The sequence below is a fragment of the Sebastes fasciatus genome, chromosome 18, assembly GCF_043250625.1.
Source record: "Sebastes fasciatus isolate fSebFas1 chromosome 18, fSebFas1.pri, whole genome shotgun sequence".
NCBI lineage: Eukaryota > Metazoa > Chordata > Actinopteri > Perciformes > Sebastidae > Sebastes > Sebastes fasciatus.
In genome coordinates this window covers 1,250,066-1,277,500 of record NC_133812.1, presented here as the reverse complement: position 1 = coordinate 1,277,500, position 27,435 = coordinate 1,250,066, and the positions used below count along the sequence as shown (strand labels likewise).

Here is a 27,435-nt window from a genome sequence, read left to right as displayed (position 1 = left end):
TTTGGCAGACAGATGTAACATGAGGAGACGCACAAAAAAGCCTCTTGGAGGTATGCCCAAACCTCAACAGGAAGTCAGCCATTTTGAATTTAATGTGCAATTTTTGCCCATTTTTAGCAAACTACAATCCTACAGATTTAATCAGATCGACTTTAGTCGATTTTAGTCATTCGCCATGAAACAGGAAGTTGTTGTAACTCCACTGTACATAATCCGATCTGCCCCAAATTTCTCAGGCATGATAAGGGTCCAGTCCTGAGGACATTTACATGTCCATATTGAGTCACACTCATAGCGCCCCCTACTGGCAACAGGAAATGACATTTTAATGTACTCCTCCTAGCACGTTGATCAGATCCACCTCAAATGTGGTAAAAAAAGCTTTAAGACCTTGATGATGCATTATTGTGAAGACTGTGAGTTTTCATTGAACGGCGTTGCCGTGGCTTGGCGGCCATTTGGAGTGATTCGCCATGAAACAGGAAGTTGTTGTAACTTCAGCATACTTTGTCAAATCTGCTCCAAATATCTCAGCCATGATGGTGGTCCAGGCCTGAGGTCATTTTCATGTCAATATAGATTCATAGCCCCGCCCCATGTCGGTAGCCACGCCCCCTTTCATAACTCATGAACTGTTTGTCGTAGAGTTTTGTGGGAGGCGTCATTGCGCTCAGCAGAGTTCCGGTTTCACTGTGCCTCGCCGCGTCAGTCGGTGTCCTGCCAGTACCCCCGACGTGCGGGAAGATTCGAGGGCCCATTCATCGCTGCTTGCAGCTTTTATTTTTAGCTTGTTTTTATTTTTCTAATCTTTAACGTTTTTATGTTTTTATTATGTCTTAATGTTCTTTTGCACTTTGTCGCAATGTTCTTGAATGTTTGTGTGAAGCACTTTGAATTGCCCTGCTGCTGAAATGTGCTATACAAATAAAGCTGCCTCGCCTCGCCTTGCCTTGCCTGGCTAAGACATGTGGTGACTACATGATGGACGTAGAACGGACTCTGAATAAAACTGAGGGTTTGAGGGGTTAAAGAGGAGGTATCCCACCTCTTCCTCACAGCCTCATCTTACATGAATACATGTTCAGGTGGAGCTGCGTAGAGACAGGTCCTATCACATAATCACACATTGTGGACTTAGTTTCAGACAATAGTTCTGCATGGCATAATTTTACTGGCACCTCCTCTTCTAAAATCCATCAAAGAGTTAGCTTTTAGATGTATCAGGTCTCAGTCCACAGCCGCCCACCTCTAATCCATGAGTAAAGAGGACCACGGGCTGTAGTCAAGGCTCTATCCAACACAGATATCAAGGCTGTCGGCAGGATGTATCAATGGCATAACATTGACAAAGCAGTTAGCCTCATCACAGCCTACGGCTACAGGACTAAACCCAAATCAATACATGCTTTTGCATTAGGACTTTCTCCTAACGCCCCACATTATGTCAATAGGAATAAACTAGATTATTAGTCAGATCCTTGGAGACACACAGCAGGGTTTCAGCTGCTCAATAAATGCTGGATAGCTTCGATGATGTATGGGGCATCCTAGTAGACCAGTAAAGGACAGAACAAAGACACTAATCTGAAAAGTAAAGACAAATCTGATGTGGAACGTCTTTTTCTCTCATTTTCAGAAGAATTAGGATCTCTGTTTTTACTGACTTTATTAATGATCTAGTTGATTCTATTCAATTTATGGGCACTAAATCAATTTAAGACTTTAAACATCTTTGTACTATTCTAAACTCAAAGTGAACTTACTAGCTTGTTGGCCTCCTTTAGTGAATGTAACTTGCTCGTGTCACCAAAGTTCCAGTCTTAGGTCTCAGGATGACATTTGAGCCATTCACTGAGAAAGGTTTGATAACATAAACTGTATGTGTTCCAAGATGATTGGTTTTGGGATGTGAAAGCTTTTAATAATCAGTTTTTTGTTTTTTTTCATGAATGCTTTATCTCCACTCGATATGTACTTTCATCTGTTCATCTTTTTTTCCAGGTTTATCAATGCAAGGAGGAGAATAGTCCAACCTATGATCGACCAGTCCAACAGAGCAGGTAAAGCTGCAGTTCATCCAGTGTTCAATGGATGAAATACTTCCTTCATTCTATAGACGGATCAGGTGAAACTAAATGCAAACTGTACTGTTTTAGTGATAGAACTTCATTCAATTCAGAGTTAAATCTACAGAGTGGACGACAGGAGTTAAAGACAGTATGACATCATGTATTAGAGGAGTCAGTCCTAATGTAAGGCTTCTGGAGTAGGAATTGCATGAAGGAGGTCAGAATGAAAAGGTGGCTTTGTGTGCAGCATGTCTGGGTTTGCAGCAGAGTGATTATAGCTTCTCCTCTCTTCTCACAGTGAGTCAGGGTACGGCTTACAGTCCAGATGGCCAGCCAATGGCAAGCTTTGTTCTTGATGGGCAGCAGCATATGGGTCTCCGACCTGGAGGTAAGCAATCTCCCACACATTTATCAAACCATCAAGGGCAGAATCTCTAGAATCATTCAGTGCTTGTGGTCAGCTCAAGTGTGTACATACAGTAAACACTGTATAGCATCGCCCACAGGCAACAGTCTGTGATTGGTCGCTTCACATGTTGATCAGAAGAGCTTTTGAAATCAAAGACGATGATGATGATGATGACGATGATGATGATGACGATTACACAGTGGCATTGTTTGATGCCAATGCAGGAATAGTGTGTCCTTTATGTAATGAGGAGGAATGTCAAACGTGTCGAGGTGGGGTTGGCGGATGGGGGTGTAACATGTTACTAACATGTTATGCTGTGGTTGGACATGTCCAACCACAGCATTTTTATTTTTAAACCATACTTTAGTTGTGAGAACTAAGTGAGTTGGTCTTGGATATAAAAAAAACAAAAAAAACATTGTCATTGGAAGTTATTCTGGAGTTTTGCAGAATTGTCCGATATCAACGTCCGAGAGGAGGGTTGGTTCTGTAGGAGCACAATGTTCACAAGATTTCTTTGGAGGTAAAAATAACCTCATCAGCTGAGCTCATCTTAAGTGAACACCGACAAATTACTGTAGCCCAATAAAAACAACCAAAATCCAAAAGAGAAGAAACTAATATTATGAAGTAGCCACGAAAGGTTATCCATGTAGCCACGAGAGGTTATCCATGTAGCCACGAGAGCTTATCCATGTAGCCACGAGAGGTTATCCATGTAGCCACGAGAGGTTATCCATATAGCCTGACAGGCCAAGTTCACTCTAATAATCCGTGCTGACGGTTGTAGACTAACCATGTTCTGTACAGTTAGCATTCCTCTGTTGTCAGGAGCATGTCGGTGAGATCACTATGAGGGGAACGTCTACTTTGGCTGATGTGTTTTGGCCCAATAGTCTTTAACCTCTCCTGTTTACCAAGGGTCAAAGAAGAGACAGAAACACGGCGCCTGGGTCCCTAAAGACAAACTGATTTGAATTCAAATGAAAACAAATGTGATGAAGCTGTTTATTTTCACTCATAGTGAACTCAGAATGACCTCTAAAGACGCCATGACATCATGGAAACGTTAACCTTTTCAATATGATAATATGCTGAGATAATATGGCATGTTTTATGAGGCTAAAATTATTTTTCTGCTTTTACATAAATCAGCATACAACTTACTATATAGTACAAAAAAATCATAACCTAGTAATTTAAACATCTCAATTTTATCTTTCAGTACTCTGTGAACATTTATAATACACAAGAAAATATTGTGTTTTTGTAAAATAAATTCCATGATTTTGTTAAAGGTCCCATATTATAAAAAGTGAGATTTTCATGTCTTTTATATTATAAAGCAGGCTAAAGTGCTATATAAATACTGTTAAACTATCAAAGAGCTCAATATACGGAGAAATACACACAGCCCGTATTCAGAAATTGGGCATTTGAAACAAGCCGTCAGGATTTCTGTCCATTTGTGAAGTCACAAATATACAATATTTAGACCATTACAGTTTTAAACGTAAACATTCTAAATGTGTCCCAGTTTATTTCCTGTTGCAGTGTATGTAAATAACATCAGCTAACAGGAAGTAAACATGGACCCAAGCTGTTGCCTAGCAACGCAATTCCATTGAAATGCACTAAAACAGAGCGTTTCAGACAGAGGATAAATACAGGTATATTCAGGCAGACAGTATGAGGAAAATAATGTGTTTTTTGAACATTAGAGCATGTAAACATGTTCTATTAGAAATACAAAATACAAGTTTGAACCTGAAAATGAGCATGGTATGGGACTTTTAAAAGAATACCAGTTATACGCTGAGCTCACAGCCCCATTCAAAGGACAGTGTGAAGTAGGGTGGGATATGTGGTTTGTGACTCAGATGACAGGGATCTGATCCAGAATCTGAATCAGATTCGTATTGTGTGATGTTCACTTTTGATGGCGCAACGCAAGCAGTTTACGTGTTCACATGATATCTAAAGAAGAACAAGATGAAAATGTGTTTCTACCACATTGAAATTGTGATAACGGCACTTTTATCTGTTGTGTTAGCATCAAAGCTGAAGCCAGTTCATAATAAATCATAATGGTCTCTGTGAAACCACAGAGTTCTACCATGTTCTGAGTGGACTGTCATCTTGTTTTTACTCCTCATTCAGTGCCGATGGGGGGCATGGGTATGAACATGGGCATGGACGGGCAGTGGCACTACATGTAAATCCGCTCCACTGAGGCAAGCCTGGAAAAACAGGGTGAAGTAAGTAGTCCAGTCTTTGTCTGTCTTCATGTGTAACACCAGTCCCCACTGCGTCGTGCCGCCAGCGAAGGGCGCGGCCCACGTAAAAGGCACCAGGGGTCTGTAGCGATGTCGGCAACCCACCCGACCCGTCTTGAAACACAGACCAATGAGTCTAACGCGCGCGTGTGTCAGAGGGTGCAAGCAAAACCCCGTGGCGCAATGAAAGTGAGGGCCGGCATGTGCCGGCTGAGGTGGGATCCCGGCCCAGTGGGGTCGGGCGCACAACCGGCCCGTCTCGCCCACAACGTCGGGGAGGTGGAGCGTGAGTGCGTGCGATAGGACCTGAAAGATGGTGACGAGATGTTAACGTCATGCTGCTGTAAAGTGGTATCGGTGCCGTTGTATCGGAGCCGTTTTGCGAGTACGAGTACATGAGCACAGTATCAGACCCGATACCGGATACTGGTATCGGTATCGGTGCATCCCTAGTTTCAATAGATTCATTATTTCCCCCCCCCCCTCCAGAATGAAGTCCTAACTGTGATGTTTTTAGCTGTTTGGAATCTAGTAAAGATTCTGCTACCTGCTCTATGGAGTATATATAGTATATATAGTATATATAGTATATATAGTATATAGAGTATATAGTCTGTCTGTGACTGTGGATACAAAAAAGAATTAAAAAAAACAGAGTGGGAAACACATTCATCTCCATCACTCTGTCTCCTCACCACTTCCTCTTCTCCTCTCCATCGCTCTATCCTCCTCTCCCTCCATCTCTTCTCTTCTCCTCTCCATCGCTCTATCCTCCTCTCCCTCCATCTCTTCTCTTTTCCTCTCTATCGCTCTATCCTCCTCTCCCTCCATCTCTTCTCTTTTCCTCTCCTTCGCTCTATCCTCCTCTCCCTCCATCTCTTCTCTTTTCCTCTCCATCGCTCTATCCTCCTCTCCCTCCATCTCTTCTCTTCTCCTCTCCATCGCTCTATCCTCCTCTCCCTCCATCTCTTCTCTTCTCCTCTCCATCGCTCTATCCTCCTCTCCCTCCATCTCTTCTCTTTTCCTCTCCATCGCTCTATCCTCCTCTCCCTCCATCTCTTCTCTTTTCCTCTCCATCGCTCTATCCTCCTCTCCCTCCATCTCTTCTGGCTATCTGATTAAGAACCGGGGTACCCCCCCCCCCCCGCCCCCCCCCCACTGACAGTTCTCAAATCAAGATGTATCGCCGGCCGGAGGCACCCGAGCACAGAGAATTTTATTTAACACCCACTCTCCACTGCTCAATGAGCCACGCTGTAATGACACTTACCTTGATTAATAGAGCTCTTTATATGTAAATAGGAGCTGCATTTGCTTCATTTTTTTCCTCAACACAGCCCCCCCCCTCCTCCCTGTCTGATAAGTCCCCCGGCTTTGCTAATGAAGTTCAAAGAGCAGATTGTGATGCTTCATCTGAAACATAAATAAAATAATACATCTGCATAGAAACATCAGGCTCTCAACCTGAAGAAATGCTGCCTATATACAGTCTTTTTTGAAGAGTATTTAATGTCATTATTTCTCATTGAATGATCATTGACTAGTTACAGTAATAGCTCAGTAGAGCCGGATGTTTTTGCTTCCCCTAATTTGATCTGCAGCGAGATCGTCTGCTGACTGCGGCAGTAAATCTCCTCAGGACCGCAGGAAGGAGGAGAGCCGTGTTTGGAGTAATATGAGCGTTTTCCATGCACGATAAAGCCCGAGCCATAACATTTAACCATTATCCAATACATGACTGGATCTGCACTGTTTGACTCTCTCTGCTGCACAATACAGCTGACTCCACCATATGCTGCTCTATATACTGCACAGCTCACGTTCACATGTCTGGGAGAGAATATCTGGAAGAGTTCATTTACAATGCAACATTACGGACGATAATAATAATAATAATAATAATAATAATAATAATAATAATAATAGTCAATCAATCAATAATCATTTCTATATGTAAAAAAGGAGTAGAGTTTAGGATTGTGAGGGAAAGGTGCGGTGCGGTGCGGTGTGTTGTGTTGTGGTGTAGTGCGGTGTGTTGTGGTGTGGTGCGGTGTGTTGTGATGTAGTACGGTGTGTTGTGGTGTAGTGCGGTGTGTTGTGGTGTAGTGCGGTGTGTTGTGGTGTAGTACGGTGTGTTGTGGTGTAGTGCGGTGTGTTGTGGTGTAGTACGGTGTGTCGTGGTGTAGTGCGGTGTGTTGTGGTGTAGTGTGGTGTGTTGTGGTGTAGTGTGGTGTGTTGTAGTGTAGTGCGGTGTGTCGTGGTGCAGTGCGGTGCGTTGTGGTGTAGTGTGGTGTGTTGTGGTGTAGTGTGGTGTAGTGCGGTGTGTTGTGGTGCAGTGCGGTGCGTTGTGGTGTAGTGTGGTTTGTTGTGTTGTGGTGTGTTGTGGTGCAGTGCGGTGCGTTGTGGTGTAGTGTGGTTTGTTGTGTTGTGTTGTGGTGTAGTGTGGTTTGTTGTGGTGTAGTGTGGTGTGTTGTGGTGTAGTGTGGTTTGTTGTGGTGTAGTGCGGTGTGTTGTGGTGCGGTGCGTTGTGGTGTAGTGTGGTTTGTTGTGATGTAGTGCGGTGTGTTGTGTTGTGGTGTAGTGTGGTGTGTTGTGGTGTAGTGTGGTTTGTTGTGGTGTAGTGTGGTTTGTTGTGGTGTAGTGCGGTGTGGTGTGTTGTGGTTTAATGCGGTGCGGTGTGTTATGGTGTAGTGCGGTGTATTGTGGTGTAGTGCGGTGCAGTGTGTTGTGGTGTAGTGCGGTGTGTTGTGGTGTGGGTTGGTGTAGTGCGTTATGTTGTGGTGTAGTGCGGTGTATTGTGGTGTATTGCGGTGCAGTGTGATGTGTTGTAGTGCAGTGCGGTGCGGTGTGTTGGCCAGTTAAGTCCTACCTAGCCCTCTGTCCTGTGCTGTGGTGCGGTGTGATGTGTTGTGTTGCGGTGCGGTGCGGTGCGGTGCGGTGCGGTGCGTAGTGTTGGCCAGTCAAGTCCTACCTAACCCTCTGTCCTGTGTGTGTCCCTCTGTCCTCTGTGTGTCCAGGCCTCCATGGTTGGCTCAGGGATCTTCTTCATCTGGCCGTGGAGCTCAGTACCGGAGCTGCCTCTGCAGCCGCCACATCGAACCCACCTGACCGGACACCCACTCGACCACTCCCACCTCACCTATAGCCCGAGCCCGCACGGTGCGCGCGTAAAAGGATCATCACCATGGAAACGCCGAAGCTCTGCTCCAGAGGCCGCTGACAAACTGTGACTGTTAAGTGAACAGAGACTTCCTAGTGAAGAGAAGCAGTCGGACACCTCGGCCCCTTTCTTTTAAATTATTTATTTATTTTTATACAACGGGAAGACTCTTTTTCTCTTTTTCTTATTTTTCAAGTAAAGCTTTACCCCTCCTCCCCCCAAACCCCAAACCCGAAATAACCCCTGGCCATCCCCTCCGAATCATACTGTATAAAGAAACACACACACGCACACACACACACACACACACACACACACACACACACACACACACACACACAAACACACACTCCTTTACAGGACAAAAGTAAAAAACACTGTGAATATGTTTTTAAGAGAAATGATGAGAATTGTAATTGTTGTGCTGTATAGATTATTTAGCTGTTCTATCCATGTCTTCGCCTGTGATCACTAGACGTTAGAGGGAGCTTTTTACCACTCACATGTTTTCTTCAATCTCAACTTCAACCAATATTTTTAAATTAAAAATCAAATCTCTGAATGCTTGTTTGTGTTCTCAATGCACTGCACCTCTCTCTCCTGTTTTACTCGCTACCTGTGGTATTATAAATAGGGAACATGACTCTACAGGCTACCTGTGGTATTATAAATAGGGAACATGACTTGATGGCGTTTCAGTTCCATTTTTGAAATATAAAGAGTTACTGGAGGAAGAGCACCGAATAGAAGGGTTGAGCGGTGTTTTAATGTGAAGAGCAGAAGATTTCCGGTCCCCCCCAGAGAAAGGTCAGTGTGGGCGGTGGAGGAAGGAGTTGGTGGAGCAGCTCACGTAGCCGCTCCGGTTCGATATGAGACGGGATTGCAGTTGTCTCGCGTTATTCGATTGATGGTGACAGCAGTGATGGATGGCCTGGTCCGGCCCGGCCTGGCCTGGCCCGGCCTGGAGACAGGGACAGAGACACACGGAGCTCTACGGACATGAAACATGAGACACATTGTTTTAATATATATACAGTATATAATATATATATATGTATATATATATACATATATATATACATATATATATTATATATATGTATATATATATTCCAGTTTTTTTTCTACATCTGCAGGAGAAAAGAAATAAATCCAGAAACTAGAAGAATAAATAAAAAGACCCCGGAGCCCGCAGCCCCGGAGCCCGGAGCCCGGAGCCCGGAGCCCGGAGCCCGGAGCCCGGAGCCCGGAGCCCGGAGCCCGGAGCCCGGAGCCCGGAGCCCGGAGCCCGGAGCCCGGAGCCCCGCAGCCCGGAGGCCCGCAGCCCCGGAGCCCGGAGCCCGGAGTCCCGCAGCCCGGAGGCCCGGAGGCCCGGAGCCCGGACATCTATCACTGTCAGCCTGGAACGAGGGAAGCTGGAGAGGCCTCAATGAATAAATATGATTATTAATAAATATTCATTTCCTTACACAATAATCCACCGAAATTATCTCCTGCTTCATACGGTCCAATCCGGATGATTTCACTTTATACACTGTCTAAATGATTATTAGAAATATGATTCTGATAATCATTTAGAAAATTATTTATTATTATTATTATTATTATTATTATTATTATTATTATTATTATTAATAATAATAATAATAATATTAATATTATTATCCCACCGTCTTGTCCCACCGTCCTGTCGGCCTTATTCACCTTTTCAATATTAACACTGAACAAACTTACCTGCTGCCTTAAATCGACTAATTGCTAAAAGCATCTAATAGAATAGAATAGAATAATAGAATAATAGAATAGAAGAATAGAATAGAAGAATAGAATAGAATAGAATAGAATAGAATAGAATAATAGAATAATAGAATAGAATAGAATGTTCTGTGGTGATGTTTAAGGCCAGGTTAGACTGAGCTGAGGCCTCGGTGTGTACCGGCCCTCTCTCGGCTCCGTTTCAGATCCTGTTCCACTTCAGCTGTTTCGACGGTAAAATATAAAAAGGAATAATAATATAAAATAAAATAAATAATCCTATATATTGCCTGAAGAAATACAAACAGATAGTCTAATGCAATCGAATACAACAGCAAACGGACCTCTGAATCACCTTTAGTTTTGGTTGCAGGGTTATTGTATTATTGTATTATTATTATTATTGTTATTATTATTATTATTATAATGTATTATTATTGTATTGGATGTCACTGCTGCTTTATATTCTGCTCGCTGCGTGTATTCACTGTGCACATCCTGTATATGTTTCAGTTCATTATTAGATTGAGAAAACAGCGCTGCTGCAGCTTCCTCTTAACGGGATCCGTTAACGCGACTAACGGACATTTCTTCTGTAAATTACCTTCATCTTCTTCATCTTCCTCATCTTCTTCATCTTCTTCATCTTCTTCATCTTCTTCTCAGCAACAGAGAGGTAAATAGTAGCACATATAAAGAGGCATCCCGGGTTTAACAGGCCTGATTCATTCAGCCCTGCCGACTGCAGACTGAAGATAAATACGTTGTGAAGGCTGCCGGAAACACGCGCCTCTCCGTTTGAAATATGGGTCAGAGCTCCTGCAGAAAGCTGCAGAACATGATGCACAAACTCTGCTTTTTACCCACAATCCCTCCTAACAACAGCCGACTATTATACCATAGCAGGAATATAACATGATGCACAAACTCTGCTTTTTACCCACAATCCCTCCTAACAACAGCAGCACGGCACTGGAGTTATTAGACATTATTATACCATAGCAGGAATATCATAAATATCAAAACAAGTACAATCATTCAGATACATTTGACTTCTTATGACATTTATACGTTGTGTTATTACAGGATTATTGTTAAACTAACTACAAAAAGGTCACTATAAACTCCAAAAAAATATGATATTGTATAGAGGCAACCATAGGAAATGAAAAACGTTCATATAATTAAGAAAACAGTCACTATAAATTATATCATATAAACTCTTCAGGGCCACACAGTCACACATGACCGTTGTTCATTGTCATATCATTTGATCATTTGATCACTCTGTCAGTCATGGTGAAGGAGACAGTCTCACATTTCCTCACCTGCTCTGTCTATTTTCATTTTACACAATAAGCTAATTAACTGTAACTTTCCTAAAATAATGATATCTGGGTTTTTTTTCTTCAGATGACATTAATTACCTAACTAATAATGTTAAGTTAACATTTTGCTATGATGGTTGTTTCTTGCAGTAGTTTATTATTATCATGTGAAATGGGTCGCTTGGCTGAGTTAAAGGAGATAGATGTGTCCATCATTTCTGTCAGTCATAACAATTGGCGGTTAAACTGAAAGTGAGCACACCTAAAATGTCACTAATAATCCCTCATTGCACAGGTAATCATTGTGCACACAACTACAGGTACAGTATATATATATATATATATATATGTATATTATATTATATGCTATAGGTACAGTCGGTCACATTTGAAGCAGTAAGCGTTTGGGTCATAAGTTCCACTTTTCTCTCTTTTTAACTGTGTCATGGTAATGTATTACCAGGCTGTAGACACTCTGCATGTCTTCCATGTTCTTCATGAAAATGGCCGATTCCATACACACTCAATATATTTAAATTTGACTTTTTTTAAGCCAAACAATATCCCCAGCCCCATTTCACTCCTTGGAGAGAAGGCTTGAATTTAGAAACTACAAAAGAACAGCTGAATAAATTAAATATGAAAAAGCTGGTGGCATCCAGGTGACACTAACAATCATTCCCTTATATCCACCACTACGGTTATTATTATTTTTATTATTATTAGCCTATAGCTGTTGTATTATTATTGTTGTTGCTGTGCATCTCTCAATATTTTTTTTTTCAAATTTTCGCTTTCCAGTTCAGCTTCAGTTTGTAACTTCTTACACATAAAAATCACCCGAGTCGGTGTATGTGAGCGCGCGTGGCTACGCTGTTCAGACTCAGACTCCAACACAAACTACACGGAAGCACCAAAACTCTTGGTTGTATCTAGTGAAGCCCGTCTGTTAAACAGTGTTGGCCGCGGTCGGAGGAGGCGGGGGAGACCGTAGCTTTGGTCTCCAGGGCCGGAGTGTCTGCTGTACTCTGCTCCTCTGCCTGCCTTCACTCAGCTCGCTCCACCTCACGTTCATGCGCGCACACTCCACACTGCAGAAGAGTTAGTTTAGCTCTGAGAATATCTAGTGAATGTACAGTGGACGTTTGTGCAGAAATAACTGCTGCAGCTCCTCCAGACCAACAGAGGTTTCTCGTGTCTTGTGAAGTGACGGGGCTCCGCAGAGAGAAACGTTATCGTGTCCGACCAAAACTCCGCTGTCCCGTTCCCTCCGGCCGCGGTCGGGAAGCTGAGGCAGGAAAAGCCAACACTAGGATCAGCATTGATTCATGGAGAGACCTTCGTCTGGTCAGCTAACATTACTGCCAAGCAGCTGAAATATAGAGTGATATTGTGGTTTTAGCTGACCTGTGTCTCCTCACTGTTTTGAGCGATGTTCGTTCATGTCTATGTAGAGCGAGCACAAGCGCGAGCCCGACACTGACTTTCGTTGACTTAACGGCCACAGGTGTCGCTGTTAACAAGACATTTCTGAATCTTACAAACAGTCCCTTTAATGACATGAAAAAACAGGTTGTTTCTAAAGCAATTTGAATAGTAAATGGACTTTATTTATATACAGTACATCCTTTATTGTCTTCTGATCACTCAAAGCATTCAGCATTCACACATTCACACACACATGCATACACTGACATCAGAGGCTGCCATGCAAGGAGCCAACCTGCCCATCAGGATCTGATCTAAACACTCATTCACACACCGATGGATCAGCCTTTAGGAGCAGTTTGGGTTTCAGTATCTTGGATGACCCGCTCTACGTCTGAGCCGCAGCTGTTTGCAGAATATTACACATATTACATATTGAATATACAGATGTCATATGGAGGTCGTATATTATACAGATGCAATTCATTCTTTGATTGCTATACAATATAATACAAGTACAAATAATATGCAGATCATTCATTTTGAGGCTGTCGCAGGCAGATACATATTTTGGAGTAGCTGTGGCTGAGAAGTAGAGCGGGTCACCCACCAATCGGAAAGCCGGTGGTTCGATCCCCGGCTCCTCCAGTCCACATGTCAAAGTGTCCTTGGGCAAGATACTGAACCCCAAATAGCTCCTGAGGGCTGAGCCATCGGTGTGTGAATGAGTATTTAGATCCTGATGGGCAGGTTGGCTCCTTCCATGTACCCTCCAGCTGCCAGAGGAGCTGCTGTCCCGTCACCTCCTGACAGCTTCTCTTCTGGGGTTTACATTTGGAAGTCTGTTATTTTCTTTGCTATAATCTGTTAGTAAAGAGAACTTCTCACATTGGAGGAGGACCTCTGTGTGTACCTCCTCTGTGGGCAGCTAGCCACTCTGTGTCTTCCTGTTTCTACAGCTAGTTGATGACACTGAGCTTGTGTTTAGTCAGGATCAGTCTCCGCTTCCTATCTCCAACAGAGAGCAGATACTCAGCCACTTCATATTCTCTGTTTAGAGTCAGATAACTATTTAGTCTACTTTGGGTTCTTGTTTCATTTCTCCGGTGTTCTAAATGTAGATCTTTGGACTGATTCATGTTGTTTTAAATCAGTGCTGATGGGAGCTGGGTAGCTTTGGGACTGCTCTTGGGTTTTTAGTGCTTCGAATGGGAGTGTCTTTTGGACTTGAATTTAGATGTGTCCAAAATGTTACTGCCCGTTTTTGTATTTTTAATAGCGATGGGAAACGTCCCAGTTCTGCTCGGCAGGCATAATTTGGTGTTTTCCTTTGAACGTTCTCCAACAGAATTCCATTGGGTTTGTCCCATGAATCATGCTCTAATCTACTGAGTGGGCCCCAGATCTCACTTCCATATAAAGCCATCGGTGCAATGACATTATCAGATATATTTGTCCAGATTCTAATTGGAATGGTAATGTTGTGAGACCTGATAGCAGGTAATCCTGACTGACTTTACTGTCATTCAGAAGCTGTAGCAGCTTCACTTGTAGAGCTCTAGTGAAGGTACAGATATGAAACTATGTACCAACCATGTCATGTTAGCTTGTCAGGGAGGAGACTAAATAACGCTTCCAAGTTATTTTGGCGGGAAAAACTTGGCATGGCCATTATCAAAAGGGTCCCTTGACCTCTGACCTCCAGATATGTGAATGTAAATGGGTTCTCTGGGTACCCACGAGTCTCCCCTTTACAGACATGCCCACTTTATGATAATCACATGCACTTTAAATGTGTTATTTTCTCCTATTCTAAAATGGTGTTTGAATATTTCTGCATACTGGCGTACCTAAACAGTCTTTTTAATGCCGTTTTGAGCTTATGTACTAATATAATTCTGTGCCCTGTTATTATTAATATATATGAATAACGTATTCATATTATTTTTTATTGATATTAATAATTATCTTTAATAAAAAGTGACAGTGACAGCTCTCGCAAAATAAATACATTCCATATCCTCATTATCATTATCAGTCCTAATTATAATACAGGCCAAGTTCACCATAACAAAACTGTGTTCACCTCACCTGTGTTCAGTTGTGTCTGCTGCTGTTTCTCACGGGGGTGGACGATTCAGTGGATGTTTAAGTCACATGCTTCATGTCAGTCATGATTTACTCGCTAAGTTTCTATTTCTAATGCTTTTATCAATACATCAACGTTTCCAGCTCAGCCAAGCATAACTTCATTGCAAAATGAAGAGATTATTTTCAAATTTTCTGCATTTTTATGTGCAAATTGAAAATGTGCATAAATCCAGGTGGATGGAAACCCATCTAGTGTCCCAATCCCTTAGTTTCACAAAGAAATGGGTATTTTCTGTCAGCCGGGCCCTTCTTCCCCTGCAGCTCTGTCCATCTGGCTCTGGATAGAAGTGTTTTCCTTCAGATTAGGGAGAGACAGAGGAGGATTCGGACAGGCACGCTGGACACTGAACTTGCAGCACTGGCCTCTGCTCTTGAATCAAAGTGACACATGTCGTCCCAGGTTCTTCACCTGACATTTTTGGTTGCCACAGTTGTCCAGCTTTTGTGACAGTCCTTCACACTATAGTTAGCACATCTCTGCCCTGACCCTGCTGCTCCCACCCACCAACCCCACCCTCCTTATCTGATGGACTTCACTGCCAGGGTATAGGGGCAAAAAAGGACTTAAGTTCCATTCAGAGGCCTTTATTATATTTGACTTTTAATGAGGAGGCTGGAAAAGGCATCAGCAGGATATTTGCATACAGACAGAACAACAATAAACATGTCGGGAGTTATGGAGAAAAAAAGCTAAAGTCAGAGAAATAAAGGGAGGGATAGAAGATAAATGGCAGCAGTTACTATAGTTACCCTGCTCCTCTAATTAAAACTAAGCCGAGTGTCATGCTTGAGGATAACCTGCACAAGTTGTCCTTAATAATGGTTCATAATTGATCTATGAAGCATTAGTAGATGATCATTATCCATTACTAAAGCCATTCATTAACACTATACAAAGTGTGATTTTTTAAACAATGGAACCAGTTTGCCTTTACAGTAGCACATACAAATAAAACCTAGATCAAAATGTGAATTGCACAAATCAATTCAAAACTTCTGTAAACACACCTTCACATCCTCCACTACTCATCATCAACACAGCTGTAGAGGTGGTGGAGTCTGTTAAGTTACCACAATCACCAGCAACCTGAGATGGGAGACACACTCATCTCATGTCATCAAGCCAGCTCACCAGAGGATGTTCTTCCTCAGACCTCTCTGTAAGATTAACATCCCCAACCGCCCGCAAGTCTGCAGAGCCACATTGAGAGAGTGTCCTCACCTCCTCCATCACTGTGTGGTACCCTGCATCCTCTGTTCACACCAAACACCTCCAGTCTGGAGGGCATCGAGCCAACAGCCAGGCAGCTATCCGGCCAGGAACAGGTGCCTGTGAGTGTTCTGCATGATGCCAGAGCCAGAAGGCAGACCAGTAGGATAGATAGTGGCAGACCAGTAGGATAGATAGTGGCTGACCAGTATGATAGATAGTGGCAGACCAGTATGATAGTGGCAGACCAGTAGGATAGTGGCTGACCAGTATGATAGTGGCAGGCCAGTAGGATAGATAGTGGCAGACCAGTAGGATAGATAGTGGCTGACCAGTATGATAGTGGCAGACCAGTAGGATAGTGGCTGACCAGTATGATAGTGGCAGACCAGTATGATAGTGACTGACCAGTATGATAGTGACTGACCAGTAGGATAGATAGTGGCTGACCAGTATGATAGTGGCTGACCAGTAGGCTAGTGACTGACCAGTATGATAGTGGCAGACCAGTAGGATAGTGGCTGACCAGTATGATAGTGGCAGACCAGTAGGATAGTGACTGACCAGTATGATAGTGACTGACCAGTAGGATAGATAGTGGCTGACCAATATGATAGTGGCTGAACAGTATGATAGTGGCAGACCAGTAGGATAGTGGCTGACCAGTATGATAGTGGCAGACCAGTAGGATAGTGGCTGACCAGTATGATAGTGGCAGAACTGTAGGATAGTGTCTGACCAGTATGATAGTGGCAGACCAGTAGGATAGTGGCTGACCAGTATGATAGTGGCAGACCAGTAGGATAGTGACTGACCAGTAGGATAGTGACTGACCAGTAGGATAGATAGTGGCTGACCAGTATGATAGTGGCAGACCAGTAGGATAGTGGCTGACCAGTATGATAGTGACAGACCAGTAGGATAGTGGCTGACCAGTATGATAGTGGCAGACCAGTAGGATAGATAGTGGCAGACCAGTAGGATAGTGGCTGACCAGTATGATAGTGGCAGACCAGTAGGATAGTGGCTGACCAGTATGATAGTGGCAGACCAGTACGATAGTGGCTGACCAGTATGATAGTGGCAGACCAGTAGGATAGTGATTGACCAGTAGGATAGTGGCTGACCAGTATGATAGTGGCAGACCAGTACGATAGTGGCTGACCAGTATGATAGTGGCAGACCAGTAGGATAGTGATTGACCAGTAGGATAGTGACTGACCAGTAGGATAGTGACTGACCAGTAGGATAGATAGTGGCAGACCAGATTTAAATGCAGCATTACGGGCTCTCAACAGTGAATTTGGGCAAAGCAGATTTGAGACTTGCCTGGTTGAAATCTCCAGCTGCTGTAAAGAAGGCATCGGGATGATCCATCTGCTGCTCGCTGATGTTGTTGTAGAGCTCTGTCATAGCCTCCTTCTCGTTGGCGCTCGGTGGTACATAGAGAGCCGTTATAATGACTGCCGTCAGCTCCCGCGGCATGTAGAATGGTCGTCATTTTACAGTCATTAGCTCTACGTGCGGTGAGCAGTGAGTGGAGACCACCACGGCACCTGGCACCACGATTTGTTAATGTACATGGCTAGGCCGCCTCCTCTTAGCTTGCCGGTTAGCGAAGCTACTCTGTCCGCTCTGTGTAGCGTTAGCCCCTCCAGCTGAATCGCGGCGTCCGTGATGTTCTCTTTTAGACAAATCTCTGTGAAAACTGAGACACAGCAGTCCCTCACGCTGCTTTGGGAAGCTCTCCACAGTCTGATGTAGTCCTTCTTGTTGTCAAGGGAGCGAACATTTGTCAGCATGAGTGTAGGCACTGCCGGCTTGTGTGGATTAGCGGTTAGCCTAGCATGGACTCCTCCGCGCTTGCCCCGCTTCCGCGTCCTGTCACACCGCTTTCGGTGTTTCTTCACAGATGTTACTCCAGGTGCGGCTGCAGATTTTCTTGGGCATATAGGGCGTAGAAGTCCAAGCTCACTCAGCACGCTCAACCAGTGTTCATCATAACAAGAGACTTTGTTACGGATGTCCAAAAGAAATCTCTGAAATGACCTGTCAAAGTCCCCCGTCACAGGCTAGATGTTCTAAAGTCTGAAAACAGAGCCATGAGGAGATGCAGGAGTCTAGTTTTCTCTCAGAACACTTGAATTACAATATGCTGAAAGGTTATTTGGGGATTTTTACCCAATGATGCCAAACAATTGTTGCCTACTGAAGCTTTAAGTGAATATAATTATTGTATTTATCTGTCTCTAACATTTTAACTGAAGTGATTCTGATTCTGGACATTTTGCATCCCGTGACTAAGGTTGATTTAAAGAATATACATAACATCATAACATACTGTAGCTTGAACTGAATCTATGTAACTGACTTACTCCCACATGTGGAATGCTGTGCCTTGACTAAGCGTTGACAAATGAGATATTGTATGTCAGCATAAACTAATGAGAAATTAAAGGTCAGGTTAAACTCTCAGAACGTCCATACGACTTTGATTAGCAGACTGCTGTGTTTGGCTGTATCTGTCACAAACAGTCAGGCTCTCAGGTCAGTCACAGGCTGATGGGGACAGAAATGGAAGGCTTGTTTAGGCACAGTGTCGAACACTCCGTGATGAAAAGACCAATGAATATATATATTGTGAATCTATGAAGGGAACAGCGTGACCCGTCCGTCCACAGCTGCTGAAAGAGAAAGCAAAATAAACTGCTGGAGTTAAAGGGGGTGCTCCAGAGTGCTCAAACTGTGTATTTGGTCTTGTCAGGTGAGACCATTTGATACTAATTACATCATCACAGAGAGCCAGCGCCATCACTCCCACACAGAAACACGTACGCCAGTCCACTTGGCATGCCAGTCCACTTGGCATTATTAACGGTGGCTGTGGCTCAGAGGATGAGCGGGTCGTCCACCAATCGTAAGGTCGGTGGTTCGATCCCCGGCTCCTCCGGTCCAGATGTCGAAGTTTCCTTGGGCAAGACGCTTAACCTCAAATGTCTCCTGAAGGCTGAGCCATCGGTGTGTGAATGAGTATTTAGATTAAATCCTGATGGGCAGGTTGGCTCCTTGCATGGCAGCCTCTGCCATCAGTGTGTGAATATGTGTGTGTGAATGTGTGAATGCTGACATGTAGTGTAAAGAGCTTTGAGTGGTCAGAAGACTAGAAAGGAGATATATAAATGCAAGTCCATTTAGCATCACATAAAACTCTACTCCTATCAAAAACAGTCTTATCTTTGTATGAATAAGGAAAGAAACGGCTTTCACCCACAAATGAGTTCACAGTTCAAACAGGAATATGAACGTGGGAGGACAAGTCTTAAATGAAACTAATCAAAAATCAAAGAAATCATTAAATTATTGATAGAGCACACAAACACAAGTCAGCAGGTGATGAATGAGTGGGCCGGGGCCAGGCTCATCCATCACCTCGCCGGTGTGCCTGGCAGCGCCAACGTGACAGGAACGGTCAAATAACGTTTAGCACACTAGGAACCCTGTGTTCGGGGGGAGATTATTACTGTCACAGTTTTAATGGATTAGCTTGGACCAGCGTTGTTTCAGCCAATGGGGCGTGAGGACTGTGCATTAGCATAGCTATCAGAGGTCCAGCCAGGCAGCAGCAGGTTGGTGATTGACAGATGGAGGTGGCTGCCCAGCAGACATGCAGCCAGTCTAAGGCCAAACAGCAAGGAGCCAATTATGTGGGGAGAAACAGGGTCATTCATCATCCAGTTAGACACCTGTCCAGCTACACAAAGGAGACTTTGAGAGCCTCAGCCAGCATCCCTAGACAGAGATGATGCTCATTAGATTGGACTGCGAGAAATAAAGCAAGCCCAGGTTTCACATTTAGAACACACAGCATAGAGACAATACAGACAATGGAAATGTGAGGTGCATGCAGTTCTGGAAGTGGAAGTAGTGGAGCAAAGCTTTTCCCTTCTCATCTCAAATAATGCCCACTAGTGTATGTATGAGTGATGCTGCAGGTTCTTTGTAAATAATATCTAGGTGTTGAGTTACATATAGCTTTTAACATCATTTTAAATCAAGTGTCTGACAGGAATATTACCCAGATTTAGATTAGAGGATCAATATTATTCTCAAGTTTAGCACAGTGATAGGTTCTAGACATGTTAAGCCTCAAAGCAATACTGTAAACCTGAATAAACCTAACTAATGCCTACCAAAAAGTACAAAGCTGTCGTTTGACATGATGCTTCATTATCAAACATATAGAAATAGTGGAGTCTACATCCATGCTTGCACATCTGGGAGGCTGTACTGTGCATGTTAAAGTCAGCATACGGAAATGTTCTCAATGAATGCAGATTTTTGTTTGACAAAAAGCTCTCAACACAAGGTCCAACTTACTTGTTTCCAAAGCTTTTTTGGCTGGACCGCAGAGGGCCAGCCCTACAAATGCAAAAGTCTGTCACTGACTGACTGAGTGATGAAGTTACAGGATTGGTCGGCCGACTGTTGGAGTTTCCTCATTGGCCGTTGCTCTTTCAAAATGAAAAGGCGGAGAACAGTTCTGTGTTTAGGTTTTCTGGGGAGCGTGTCAGCGGTTCAATGTATCATTACATAGTGCTGTTGTTGTGCATGTGCTATTGTTTATGATCGTTTAAGTTACATTATGTTGTGCTTTGTATTGTGCTACCGTGCATTCACACCAAGCGCCAAGCAAATTTTTGCCTTGCTTTCCTCCATTTCCTCCACCAGCCATGGAACCAGTGTTACTGCTTTGTACATGTTGTGAAAGTCCCAGATATGTCAGAAAACCAACCGCCGTCTTGTCTAAGTTCACATACAGTGCCATTGAACTGACTATCTAGCAAGCCACACGTCGCTACTGCGTGTGAACCCAAAATAAACAGACTGTGCTGTGATTTAATTGCAATAAACGGATCAAAATGATGCCGGAATATCGACGTTATGATGTCGATTTGTAAAAAGACCGAATTCATGCTTTGTCAAGTCTGTCTGCAACATAACAAGCAAACAACTTTTAAAATGCTTGTTTTCTGAATGGAGTTCGGATGGATCAGTGCCAGGCTATGCTAACATTGTAGCTGCTCCATTAACACTCCATCTAGGAATGAATACGGCAGCAACAACGTCAGTGATGACAGCGGGAGAATCTCAACGCTGCTAAACTTTCGCGACATATGTATAAACTGGGAAAAAAAGTTCGGAAACTTGTGTTTGGTGGATTATTTCTCTGTTGTTACAATGCTAATGGTCATTGTATTTTACATGGTTGGAAAGCCTGTTTATTTACCTTCACAATGATGTCCAACTTGTAAGGATCATGGATTTGTGGGATGAGCAGCACAGCTGATTATGTGGGTAGCACCCAAGAAAAATTTGCCAAAATGCTCTGCCAATGGTAAACATGTTGCATCTACTCAATCATCTTAATCATCAAATCAAAGTCAGATAATATCAAAACACAGACAATAATTAGTTATAAGGTGAACAACGGGACACATGGCATTAAAGAATAACTCAGTGTAGACAGTGTACTTGATGAAGACAGGGGAACAGGTCTGGCTGGTAGTACAGCAGACATAACCTGTCGTTTACCTGTGTCCATCTGAACTAATGCCCACACAGACAGCCTGCGTTTTGGTGCGCTTGGAACTGATCTGAGACCACCTCTCGCAACCGGTGTCGAACCGGTTGTTTTGGTCCGCACCAGAGTACGATTAATGTGTTCACAGCTGCCCAAACGAACCACACCAGGGGTTGAACTGCACCCGAGTCTGATAGAAGCGGGCTAAATGTATGCTTAATGACCAAGGACAGGACCTAAGGTGTTTGTCAGGATCCCCAAACCCTCAACTTCCCAGTCATGCCTCATCAGCTCTCCCCCCGGCTCCCTCCACTGATCACACACTATAAACCCCCACATAACGCTGAAATGAACAAACGCTTGACATTTGCTCCATGTCCAATTATTCAATATCCAAGGTTGAGCACATGTTTAATCAACATTCATATCCTCTGGGGACGAAGAGGGAGCTCTCTGCTCCACCACCTCAGCCACATTAGGCCTGTTCCCCTGGGCCCTCGCGGCAGACATCACTGTTTACCTTGGCCCAAACTCCGCTGGAGACGGTGTCATCCCCCCTCCTCCTGGGCCCTGCAGTGCACATGGCAGTGCCAAAATATCTGCATGGGGGATTGTTGATTGATGAGCAACAGATCGATCCACCTACCACAAAGGGGTTAAGAATACTAAGAACCCCCCACCTGACACTCCTCTTTTAACTCTTCCCCTCATACCCTGATGGAGTTGGCCCATGGGTTAGGAACAGGTTGGATATAGCAGGAGGAGATGTGCTGCTCCACACATCCACAGCAGAGTCCTCTTCTTCTTTAAAGGACTTTTAATGAAGCAGTTTGTTGTTAAATGTTTTACTGAGAAGAGGACAAGCTTTCCTTTGTGTGTGCATGTGTGTGTGTGTGTGTGTGTGTGTGTGTGTGTGTGTGTGTGTGTGTGTGTGTGTGTGTGTGCGTGTGCGTGTGCGTGTGCGTGTGTGTGTGTGTGTGTGTATGGGGTCATATGTACCTGGCACACGTGTCACACTTTCAGAGAAATAATATGTTAAATAAAGTATCACTTGTATTGCAAAGAAAAATAAGTATTTGGTAAAATATGGATGATATTGAATCAGAGGTCCCAGTTTAGGTCAAATGTAGTAATGAAATGAATTCCCTGAATGTGTTTCTATGCAGATGATTGATAAGATTCTATAACAAAATACTCGTGCCGTTATGTGCCGTTCAGATAATTGTATCCATTCATTAAAGTCATACTCACTATACAGGTTTTTGCTTCTACTCAGAGTCCATAAGTATTCATAACTGATCTATAACTGAATATCACAAAATGTTTTGTTTAATTATAATTTGGTAGTATGAATAGCATAATATTTCTGTCTGACATTTTGCAAGAAAATGAATAAGCCTTAATTTTGTTCCCTTAACACAATTTAGATGAACATGACATGTAACTTTACAATCTCACTGAATGTTATTAGCAACCTGACATTTTGATGTGGGAGCTTCACAGTTCTTTTATGAATCTATCTGATTATTTATTTTCCATCTATTGTGTATTAATTACATTCCCAAGATGTTCAAATACAGGAACTTCAAAAGATGCTAGATACAGTTGAGGAGGATGTTGCCGGATTTTTAAATTCCACAGAAGCCTCATTTGGTCGAACATGGACAGTACATCAGGTATTATCCCATGAAAGATGGCGGAAAGAAAGACCTTAGCTTCTCTAGGAATTATCCCAAAGGGCCTTTGCCAACGGTGCAGTTGTACTTGGACCAGACTGCCCGCATGAGCAGTGGGTGACGGCTGCCTCGCTGAACTGCTGCGTATCCCACGCGTGGGTCGTCCACACCGGCAGCGTTTCTGCTGCAGCTGTCAGCCCTTCCTTTCTACATAGAGTTTGCTTTTCATAATGGCCATTTCATTTCATTATAAATGTAATTAAAATGTATTTTAAACAGAAAAAGGTTAAGAAACGTATTGACATTTGTAAATAATAATAATTATCCACAATTAAAACCCCGTACTTTATTCATTCATGGAGCCCTGCAATTCACTGCATGTTTGTCAACACTGTAGTGCAAATATTTCAGAATAAAAGCCTCGTGTTAACACATGAATGAATTCTGTCCACAGAAAAAAAAAAACACCCACCCTCCGGTTCCCCCCCAGGTTATCACTGTTAGCTGCAAGCTGCCGGCTCAGCCGTGTGGAGGCAATAGATTGAGCACCTTTAACTATAAAGTACATAGAGGTAGGTGAAAAAATAGATAAGTATATGAATTTATATAAAAAGCAACTATGAAGAACACCAATGTACCTGTCAAACTGTTTCTATAAATCGTAAAAATGAATGCAATGCTAAATTCATACACACACACAATACAGACAGATGCAGGACCAGACCAGGCCAGGCCAGGATGTGTGTTGTGTAGGAATTGCCAGATTGCTGATGAAACAGAGGATCACATCTGTATGTATGTGTGGTGCAGATATAAGTGGATGTGTCAGCAAATGATGGATGACCAGGGGAATGTGCTGCATCCCTGAAGTCTTATACAACCGGCCCAATCCCCCATCCATCTGAGCCTGCCCCGGCTACCTCATCTGTCAGGGAAAAGCCATTTTCTGTGCAGCGGTGCATGGTGCTTAAGGTTATTCCATTTCTTAGAATGGAAGTGAATACTCCCAGTATACTGTACAGCAGTCCAAACACCCACCAGCTGCTTCATAAAACACCTTTAATCAAGCTTTGAGTGGAGACTGAGTGTTTTCTTTCTAAGAATTGATTCAGCCATAATTGCCTGATTGAAATCAGATATTTCTCAATGAATTCATAAAAACTAACATCTCCCCTTCACCAATCACCCACAGTTAATATGAAAACAGTCACGTGAAGGGAGCCAGTATTGTTATGTCAGGGTGCATGTTGTGTCTCCGATCTGTGTGGGGTTAATATGAGACGGGTCATGTTTGGAGACTGTGCTGTGCTCAGGGAAGACACACAGGGAGACAAAGACAGGGCCACCGTCATCATTAATCTTAGTCAGTAGGCAAGGCTGGCCCAATCTGCATGACCAGGGCAGTGACAAATGCCACTATTGGACTGGGGCGTCGCATCTCCCCGGCTTCATTTCCCGTTAATGTCACATCCATCACGACTGGCCCTGTCCTGCCATGTCGGAGGAGATGAGACTGGTCATGGGTAAGAATTAATTGGAAGGACAAGAGTGAGTTGATAGGGTGGAGCCAGCATCTGGGCACAGGAAGAGTCCCCAACTTACAGACGAGTCAAGTTTTGTTGGTGTTTGCTGGTAGAAATCCACTCACAGATGATTTTAGTTAATGTTGGAAATCTCTTTAACACGGCAATAAATTCTCCAAATGTTGCTATTGAGATTTATTAAAGGTTTGTAAAGTAATGAGACCGTTGCTATTTTTCTCCACCACTCTAATTGATGGCATATCTTAGTGTGTGATTCATTGTGGATGGATTCAGTTCAGGCAGCACTCAGTGACGTACTACTGCCCTCTGGTGATAAATGCTGCCTGGACACATATGTGAAACCCAACAGAGGTTCATCACTGTGTGTCTCTATTCCTGCCCTGAAAGAAGGAGAATCATTATGTTGATATTAATTAAATGGATGACAACTCCAATGGAAAGACAAAGTCCCATTATTAATGTCATCAATATCTACAGTATCACATGAATTTTATATAATACTATAAGGACATTATGAACCTTTTCCTTTCTTATATCACAAGAAAAGAACTGTGATGTTGAACACAATAATATGTTCAATGATGAATTTATCTCTATAATGTCTGCACATGGCTACATTATGGTTATGGATTTCAACTGTATCAACACCAAACTTGGTATCCAGCCTTGTGGGACACAGTTACACTAATGCATTAGAATTAGGCAAAACCGAAAAATATGACAAAGTTCTGTTGTGGATTCTAACAGTTTGGACTGTTGTCCAGGTCAGCTGGACAGATATTTGTTACACAGCCTGTACAAAGCAAGCGTAGAACTTTGTCTTTGAAGAAGAATAAATACAGTATATAACCCTCGGGTCTGGTTTCGTTTTAAGTCCTGTGCAGAACTCTACCGACCTTGGTGTTTAACCTTCCTACATAAAGGACACATTACTTCCTCTACTGCCACTGAACATTGGCACTGGTCATAAATTGAGACATATGTATGCTGTGCTCAAGTTACAGGTATAATCACATAAATAATGAAAAAGTTTGAGTCATAAAATATTGGCAGTTATGTTGAACTATGATACAATTCACAATACGTTATGATATGCTCAGATAATGCGCTCTGTACAGATACAAAAATGCAGTAATATCCACTGCTGTTGTCTGTGCAGTTTAATGCCCACACAATGTTCTAGGCGTGATAAAAGGATCCACCGTGTCAAAGGCATCGCTCAGGTCTAAAAGCATTAGAATAACAGAGTTCCCTGAGTCAACAGTTAAAAGAAGTTTCAGTGCTACAGTATGGCGAGGTTTAAAGCCAGACTGAAGCTTCTAATAAATGTCATGGTTATCTAAAAATGTTTGCAACTGAATAAAAACTACTTTCTCCAGAGCTTTAGACAGAAAAGGTAACTTTGAAGTAGGTCTGACGTTTGAGAGAGCAGACGGGTCCAGACTTTAGTTTTTGATAAGAGGCTGCACAACAGCATGTTTAGAAGCAGCTGGAACACACGCTGATAACAGGGAGGTGTTCATCAATGTAAGAATACATGACCCATCAGTGTTAAAAACTTCTTTTAGCAGCAGAGAAGGGATGCTGTCTAAGGGGCCATTTGTAGGCTGCAGATGACGCACTACCTCTGCTAATGAGGAGAATGATGAAAGACCGCCGGACACAGAGGAGAAACAGAAGGGTCTGTGGCTGAGGAAGAGGATGAAGACCTCAGAGCAGTAATCTTATCAATAAATAAAACATGTTAAGAAGTTTTCACAGAGTGCAGGCGTTGGTACAATATGGTCTGTATCAGAGGGATTTATGAGAGAGTTTAAAACAGTAAAGAGAACCTGAGGCCTGTGGCTGTTACTGGTGACCAGGGTTGATATATATACTGGGTTTTAGCAGTTTTAACAGCTCTCTGGTATTTATGATAAGCACTCCCGTGCGATCCCTAAGGAGACCTGGAGCTTGTCCTTCCTTATCCATTCAGCCACAGTTCTGAACGTGGTTTAGGACGTTGCGTCCTACGTAGAGCAAGGGAGTCATAGATATTAGTGCACGTGGAGTTAAAAAGTGTGACAAGCTCCTCAACACTGAGGTCACAACAGCCGTCCAGGGTATAAATCAGAGAGTCTTTAAAAACAGTAGAAAACTGTGACATGGTTAGAGATGTGATGGTACGCCGGCTGCGTGCAGGAACACCAGTTAAAAACAGTAGAACACGGGACGAAGATTATCTGATATACCCGTATCACAGATTACAGTGAGAGCTACACTACAGTATACCATAGGACAGCACCAGGTCCAGTGTGTGACCCTTCTCATGTGTCGGACCAGTCACTGACTGAGTCAGATTAAAAGAGTCAATAAGATTTAGAAAGTCTTTGACCAGAGGTCTGGCCATCATGATTTAACAGAATCCCAGCCACAAAGTCTGCAAAGTGCTGTATAAAATCCTTTTTGAACTTTGGTGGACGGTACACCTCCGCACACAGCACTATAAGAGGAGAGTTATTAAGCTATCAAGCTCCTCTTCTGTGGAACCAGCTCACAGTTTCAGTACGGGAGGCAGACACCTTCTCCACATTTAAGAGTAGGCTAAAGAGTTTCCTCTTTGATAATGCTTATAGTTAGGGCTGTCTTTGACCAGCCCCTAGTTAAACTGCTATAGGCCTAGACTGCCAAGGGACTTCCTGTATACCTGGAGCAGGGTTACACCTGGATTGTGGTTGCATCTGCTACCGCGTCCGCTGCCTGCTTGACACCAACTGCTACCATCATTAATTAATTCCGTCTGTACGAGGGACTACCAAGGCTAATGAGGGACTACCAAGGCTAACGAGGGACTACCAAGGCTAAC

The 27,435-nt window shown here is 43.2% G+C and overlaps 1 protein-coding gene and 1 long non-coding RNA gene across 2 annotated transcripts in view; both read left to right on the top strand.

Moving 5' to 3' along the window:
• The window catches only part of meis2b (Meis homeobox 2b), a 36,770-nt gene extending 28,304 nt beyond the window's left edge, over nucleotides 1-8,466 (top strand). The window contains exons 10-13 of the mRNA XM_074615467.1: nucleotides 2,002-2,060; nucleotides 2,368-2,457; nucleotides 4,642-4,739; nucleotides 7,775-8,466. Of these exons, the coding sequence (XP_074471568.1) occupies nucleotides 2,002-2,060; nucleotides 2,368-2,457; nucleotides 4,642-4,700 (208 nt within the window). The 3' untranslated portion in view covers nucleotides 4,701-4,739; nucleotides 7,775-8,466. The remainder of the gene's footprint in view (nucleotides 1-2,001; nucleotides 2,061-2,367; nucleotides 2,458-4,641; nucleotides 4,740-7,774) is intronic.
• A 1,347-nt stretch (nucleotides 8,467-9,813) lies between these two features.
• Nucleotides 9,814-24,061, top strand: LOC141756042 (uncharacterized). The gene is made up of 4 exons (XR_012591388.1): nucleotides 9,814-9,906; nucleotides 10,186-10,348; nucleotides 23,537-23,618; nucleotides 23,753-24,061. It is a non-coding gene; the product is annotated as an uncharacterized LOC141756042 (long non-coding RNA).
• The last annotated feature ends 3,374 nt before the right edge of the window (nucleotides 24,062-27,435 follow it).